This window comes from Odocoileus virginianus, chromosome 32 (genome assembly GCF_023699985.2).
Source record: "Odocoileus virginianus isolate 20LAN1187 ecotype Illinois chromosome 32, Ovbor_1.2, whole genome shotgun sequence".
Classification (NCBI taxonomy): domain Eukaryota; kingdom Metazoa; phylum Chordata; class Mammalia; order Artiodactyla; family Cervidae; genus Odocoileus; species Odocoileus virginianus.
Window position 1 is genome coordinate 28,272,060 of NC_069705.1, and position 7,076 is coordinate 28,279,135.

Here is a 7,076-nt window from a genome sequence, read left to right on the forward strand (position 1 = left end):
GAGCTCATTTAAAATACTGTCCTTCCCTACATTCCTTAACCACCGTTCTCCACTAGATCGCCACACCCCACTGATGATAACGTTCCTTTCGATGCAAACGACAGTGATTTCGGGCATCCGATTCCTAAATCACTGAAACTGCGATACTTATCCACACGGCGGAAGACAGGAAAGCGTGATTAAAAAAAAAAAAAAAAAGGCGTACCCGGGCTTTCGGCATGAGGTATACCGGGCAGGGGACCTAAGCCAAGTCAGCCCCTCTGCGCCAAGTTTCCCGGTCTCTAAAAGGGCATAAAAGTTACCTCCCACGGGGGACGGTTACCAGAACCCAGCGCGATGACCGGCCCCAGGCGCAGCGCCTGCGTACAGCGGCCGCCTAGCTCCCCAGCGGCAGGGCCACAACCAAGATCTGGAAGGATTATTCAGCTCCCGAGCCTGGGACTGAGGATGGAGTAAAGCAACTAAGTATATCGCCTGCTAGCGTGCATCTCGGCCCGCCCCGCGCCGAGCCCGGAGCCCGCCCCGCGCGGGGGCCCAGAGGACGCGAGCATCTATCTCCCCGCCCGGCCGGCCCGGCCCATCCCACCCCCGCCCCTTCCCAGAGAGGACCGGCCCGCCGCGACCCCCGGCCCTCCCGGAGCGGGCGCGCCGGGCGAGGCCGCGGGCGGCGGGCGGGCGCCCGGTACTCACCTCCGGCAGGCGGCGTGCGGCCAGCTGTCTCCAGGAGGCGGCGAAGTCGGGCGACGGGGCTCGCGGGCTCCGGCAGACCACGGAGAACACGGTCCCCAGCAGGAAGGCGGCCGCGGCGCAGCCCAGGTACAGGCTGAGCCTGAGGAGCACCGTGCCCGGCCCCGCGCCTCCCGCCGCTGCCGGCCAGCAGCCGGCCAGCAGGCAGGAAGCGCACACGGCGGCGAGGGCGGCCACCGCCACCCACCGACTCCCGCCGCCGGGCGCCCCCGGGGCCGCCGCGTCCCCACGGGACTCCGGCCGCCGCTCGCCCGGGGCGCTCGCGAGGCCGGCGCCGCCGCTGTCGGAGGCATCGGGGTGCATGCTGCTTGCTGGGCCGCTAAGGATAGGCACATCTCCCGCCCCGCTGTCCCCCGGCGCTGCCCCGGACGGTGGCCTCCGCGCGGCGCCTCCTGCCCTCTCCGCTCCCGCCGCGCCGGAGGCAGGAGTCCGCGCTCATGCCCTAGTCGGCGGCCCCCGCCCGAGGGAACGGCTCTCACTGACGCCGCCGACCGGCGCCGGGCCCGCAGCAGCCCGGCCGGGCGCGCCCCAGGTAGCCGGACCGGGATGGGACTCGCGCTGGCGGAGCCCCGGGGGCGGAGCGGGGGCCGGGGCGGGGGCGGCCCTGGAGAGCTTGTCGGGAGGGGCGGGACGGGGGGCGGGGAGCCACCGCGACCCGCTGAGTGACAGCCGGGGGCGCCCCGCCCCGCCAGGCCCCGCCCACCCCGCCGGCCCCGCCCTCCCGGCCCCGGCCCTCCCGGCCCCGGCCCACCCGCAGCGGCCGGGGGCGCCGCCAATCTCGCGAAAACGGCTCTTTCCAGCGCTCCTGTCCACGCCGTCCCCCTCCCCCCCCCCCCCCCCCGGGATGCCGTCTGTTGGAAAATTCTGCCGCAGGTGTCAGGAGCGTTTGCAGCTCTCCAGCTCAGGTGATCTCTTAATCCTCGGCCCGCTCATCTCTCGACAAGTAACCTCCCCGTCGGTGGGGGTTTAACAGCCCTTCCTTCAAAATTTCTGCCTCCTTTGCACCTGCTGTTTGAATAGGCAACTTCTTGATCCTCACTTTTAACCCAGTCCCCCTGATAACCTTCCCTTTTTCCCACCCAGCCGCCTCCGGGACGGAGCCAAGACAAACAGGGAGCAGTAAATGCTGCCTGCAAAATTCCTAGGTACAGAGAGGGGACGTCCCCCCAAAAAGTCTGCCTGGCGCCAGGGGGCGTGCACAGCTGCCATCCTCACTGGGCTCCAACTCCCTGTATTTTTGTCGCCAACGATCCAGTACAAATGCCAGTGCCCGCACGCAAGTGAAAGTGCTCCAAGTAATTTTGAGAATACATATTTTCTTCTCGTACCAAGGTCCCCGCGTTAATATACACATAATGCTTACTGAGAAGAAACCAATATGCTAAACACTAGAAATTACTAAGATCAACAAAACAGCAGATGTATCTTTAATGAATAAAGGAATTCTAAGGGAGATGAAGGAATTGGAAAGAGATTAATGCTTACTTAAAAGGGGGTGATAGAATAGGGCAAATCAAAAATAGAAAGGGGAAGAAAAGGAAGGGGGTAAATAGATGAGGGATGCCATGGAGGATGTGGGAGACAGACATCAAAAAGCAAAATCGTTTAAAAGCACTAGAGTTTTCCAACAGATTGAGTTACAGCCTGCTTCCTAGGAAATAGAGTTAAGTAAGCATTAAAATATATTTTCAAATACTGTGACTGTACTGTGCTTTTCTATAAGGAATCTCCATCGTTTCAACTGAGAAAAAAAATGCAACATTCATACAAAGTAAACTAGTGGGTATTTTATTATTTTATTTTTTTAACTATTAAAATATTTATTTGGCTGTGCCCGGTCTTCATTGCTACATGTGGGATCTCCAGCTGCGGTATTTGGGATCCAGCTTGCAACCAGGTGATCAAACCCAGGCTCCCTGAATTAGGGACGCAGTCTTGGTCACTGGATCACCAGGGAACTCCCTGTTTATTCTTTTAAAGCAAAGTATTATCCAAGAGGTTATCATTCAAATGAAAAAATACCAGTGTCCATAGACATACAAAGGCCACCCATGTATTAATGTTTTTGTAATAAATTTCCCTGGAATGGCATGGATTTCAAGTGGGAGATGAAGTAGGAGGCAAAAAAAAATTATCCCTAATGTTAAGCTCTAATAAAACAGTACAGAGATGAATTATTTTATATAATCTATATAAAAAAATATGTTCACATTTGTCATTTTTAAAAAGCTGATTGTTTTAAATATTAGTATTCATGGACCACTTTATTCTTATTCCTTGTAAGTCAAAGACAAGGAGATAATGAGTGCCTTAGGCCAGATGTGACTTTGCCATGCCTAGGTGATGACAGGGGATGACTTCAAAAGTAGTTACTACCTTCCTGTCCTCCTTGTCTTCTCTTTTTTATTTTTAAATAAAGCAGTGTAACTGATCTTGACGGAGCCCTTTTGCCATAAAATAGTTAATGTTCATCCCACTAGGGGCCCTCAAAGTGTACCCTACAATTCCAAATTATTTCAAATAAAACATGGTAGCTTGATATTACCAACAGTAAGATCCATATTTTTTGGATCCTTTACATGCAGGGGACAGCATGCTGAGCGCTTTACATACTTTATATATATATATATTTAAGATTTTCCAAAATATGGGTTTACTGCAGTTGACAATAATAGTAACTGAGCACTAACTGTGTCAAATACTGTTCTAAGCATTAGACATGCTTCATTTGATCTTCACAATCACCCCTGAATGTAATCTCCATCTATCCAGTGAGGAAACTGAGGTACAGAAGGCAAGATAACTTGCTCAACTGTTATAGAGTTATCAGACTTTGGATTTATCACCCACTGGCTCTGGCTCTTAAGTCTTGTGCATTTAAGCACTAAGTCATGGTACTTTCTAAAAACTCTATCTCATTTAGTCATCCCATATGACAAATGAGAAAAAACAGGGTTTAAATCCATGAGCTTAGTCCCTGTATTCCATGCTTTTGTAAGTGTTTAGTTTTGTTGCTTTTTGAGTATGGCTGGTTATTTTAGCCAGCCACCTGACAAGTGCAAAGTGATTTATAGTAATCACTAAAGTTGGTAAAATCGTATAATCAATAAAGAGGAAACTGTCTTACACTTATTGAGCACCCTGGTCTTTGATCTTTCCAGCACACTATATATTGTTCCCAAGGATGAGATCTGGAGAAATGTACACTGGTGGTCAGAAAACTGCCTTAAAGCAAATGTCATATTGCTTCGAAGTCAGCACTGACAATTCAAACATTTACTTAAAAGTAGTAGTTTGGTTTCTACCCTGTGCAAGGTTTGAGGAACACTGGTGGGAAGATATACAAGGGAGTGCCTGAGATCAGGAGGTATTGAGAGAGATGTCAGGTATTAAATTAGAATCCAGGTGTTCCTTCCTGGAAGTCAGTGCTGAGTCCTACCAGGTCTAAGTTAAGACCAAATTAAGTAGAGATGCCTTATTTATTATATTCCTTATGGCCAGCACATTCTGACAGGTTTGTATTAAACACTCCATGGGCTATCTTCATTCTCTTTGGTAAGCTGGGAATGGTGTCTGTTGGGATTCTATAATTCATTGGGATACGATAATCATAAATTAAGTGAAAATTTGACATTTAAAGTATTAGAGTGTAATATACAACACCCAATCTCTGTCGATTATATGTAATGAATCTTCCCCTTCACTGTTTAGTATGTGTGCTACCTGCTCGGTCATGTCCAACTCTGAAACCCCATGAACTGTTGCCAGCCAGCTTCCTCTGTCCATGGAATTCTCCAGGCAAGAATACTGGAGTGGGTTGCCATTTCCTTCTCCAGGGGATCTTTCCAACCCAGGGATATGAACCCGGGTCTCCTGCATTGCAGGCAGACGCTTTACCTACCGTCTGAGCTACTAGGGCAGCCCATTCACTATTTCGTGTACTTCTCCTTAAAGCCCCTGGCTCTCCTTAAAAGTAGTCATAGGGTTAGAGAGAAAAGCACTGTATTTGCCTTTGCCCACTTTGGGTAAAATTATGTTTAGGTATTAACATGAATCAAAATACCTAGATATCACTATAGTTTCTTCTGCTGATTCCCTCCAAGAACATAACAGGTCTGTTAACCTAACTCTCTCTCGTAAACTTTCAAGCAGAATGTAGTTTACAGAAAATACGGTAGTAAGTGTGGCCAAACTTCAAAAGGAGAAGTGAAAAAATTATAAAACACTTTAAAAACAAATAGTAGATTACTAAAGCTTAAAGGAAACATACTACAGCATTTGGAAGAGGAAAACTAATCTGTGAACAAAATTATAGGACATTGATATATAAATTATGCTAAGTGGGCCGCCTCAAGTAAAAATACTCATGTTGGGAAACTTTCAGGCAGAAGTGTCTTTGTATTAATCTTCAAAGAGAATTACAAAGGAAAGTACTGTACACTGAATTAGCTGGTATCAAGACAAAGAATTGACAAGGGTAGATCCCCCAAAGAGAAAAATTTCAATTTATCCAAGTTTTGACCTGAAACTTAGGGAAATAGAGTATGTCAATTATCTACTGTCACACAACTACCACCAAATAACAACCACTGGATATGCTTATGATTTTGCAGGTCAGCCAATGGGCTGGGGTCAGTTAGGTCAGTTCTCCTCTTCTTGCCTGAGCCACTAATGATGCTGTGATCTCCTCTCTGGCTATGGAGCCTCCGTTAACATGGCTTGTCTCTGCTCCCTGAGTTCTCATCCTTCAAGAGATTGCTTGGGTCTTTTCACATGACCATGTCAGAGATGTGATATACAAGTTCTTTTTAAGCTTTTGCTTGTGTTACATTTGTTAACATTTCATTGGCCAAAGCAAATCATATTGGCCCAATCAGGAATTAAATAAGAGGGGGCCTACATACATGTGTCCTCAGCTTTGTCCCTCTTCGGAACCAATGAATTACATCTCTCCATGTTTAAATCCATGTGAAGGCACCCTCCCAGGTGGCCCAGCAGTAAAGAATCTGCTCCCAATGCAGGAGATTTGGGTGCAGTCCCTGGGTGGGGAAGACCCCCTGGAGGAGGGCATGGCAACCCACTCCAGTATTCCTGCCTGGAGAATCCCACCGCCTGGGGAGGCTCAGAGGCCACAGTCCATAGGGTTTCAAAGAATCAGACACGACTGAAGCGACTGGGCATGCACAATATGGCTTGCCAGGCGTTCCTTTCTCTACACTTCCATGTAAAAAATATTGGGTACCTATTGTATTAATGTCCTATTGCTGCTATAACAAATTACTACAAACTTAGTGGTTTAAAACAACATGAATTTATTATCTTACTGTTCTGGGGGTCAAAAGTCTAAAATTAAGGTAGGACCTGGGCTGCTATTCTTCTGGAGGCTTCAAGGGGAGAATCCTTTTTCTTCTCTTTGTCAGTTTCCAGTGCATGACAGGTTGCTTCAGTAGTGGCGGACTCATGGCGACCCTATGACTGTAGCCTGCCAGGCTCCTCTGTCCATGGGGCATCTCCAGCTTCTATGAAATATACAGCAGGGTATTAACTATAGTCAACATGGTGTATATTACAAGCTCTTGCTTCCATGGCCATTTTTTTTTTTTAACTATTATTACTGACCCCAAATCTCCTGTCTCCCCGCTTATAAAGACCCTTGGGATTACATTGAGATCACATGGGATAACCTAGGTTGATGTTCCCACCTGAAGATCCTTAATCACAGAGCAGTCCACATTGCTTTATATTCACAGGTTTGGGATTAGCAGGCTGGCATCTGTGGGTGCCATTGCTCTGTCGCACCTACTATGTGCTTGCGAGTTCAAACACGAAAAAGGGCTGCATTCAATATAGTGGATGGAGATCATTTTTCCCAGATTGTTTGAACTACCCATCTCATTTACCAGTAGTCAGAGGACTTTCTCACGTGTTTACCAGCCCATGGCCCACAGGGCTGTTTAAACTGAACGTTGCTGATATAAGCATATTTATATCAGCTGCCTCCATATTTATTATTACTGTCGCTGTTTGGGTACAACATTACAAGACCATCAAAGCAGCTTTCCTCGTTAACAGCGGAGGCTGCAGCAGTTAACACCTTGGCGGTGCAGGGCACAGACGAGGGTCCGGAGGTCACTTTCCTCCCGCGTCCCTTCCCATCCGAGAGGGGGCCCGCTGGCCAGGCCCGGCGCCCCGCGCGCGTCCCGGAGCGGGGCGGGCCCGCCGCGCTCTGTGACGCCCGCCGCGAGGAGCCTCCGACACCGCCCGCTTCCCGCGGGACCAGCGGCGCGGCCCCAGGCGACGTCCTTTCCCGTTCCGCTCTCTCCGCCTCC

General features: G+C 49.3%; 1 protein-coding gene across 4 annotated transcripts in view; it reads right to left on the bottom strand.

The window, feature by feature from the left end:
- Positions 1-1,366, bottom strand: part of SNX25 (sorting nexin 25) — a 93,759-nt gene extending 92,393 nt beyond the window's left edge. For 3 of the 4 annotated variants that reach the window (XR_011485163.1, XR_011485162.1, XM_020889892.2), the window contains exon 1: positions 691-1,364. Coding sequence is in view for 2 of the 4 variants with exons in the window: in XM_020889892.2 (XP_020745551.2) it covers positions 691-1,050 (360 nt within the window). In the remaining 2 variants the exon portion in view is untranslated. Of the gene's footprint in view, positions 1-690 lie in introns of all 4 variants that reach the window. The other variant, XM_070460065.1, reaches the window with a different exon arrangement.
- Between the last annotated feature and the right edge of the window lie 5,710 nt (positions 1,367-7,076).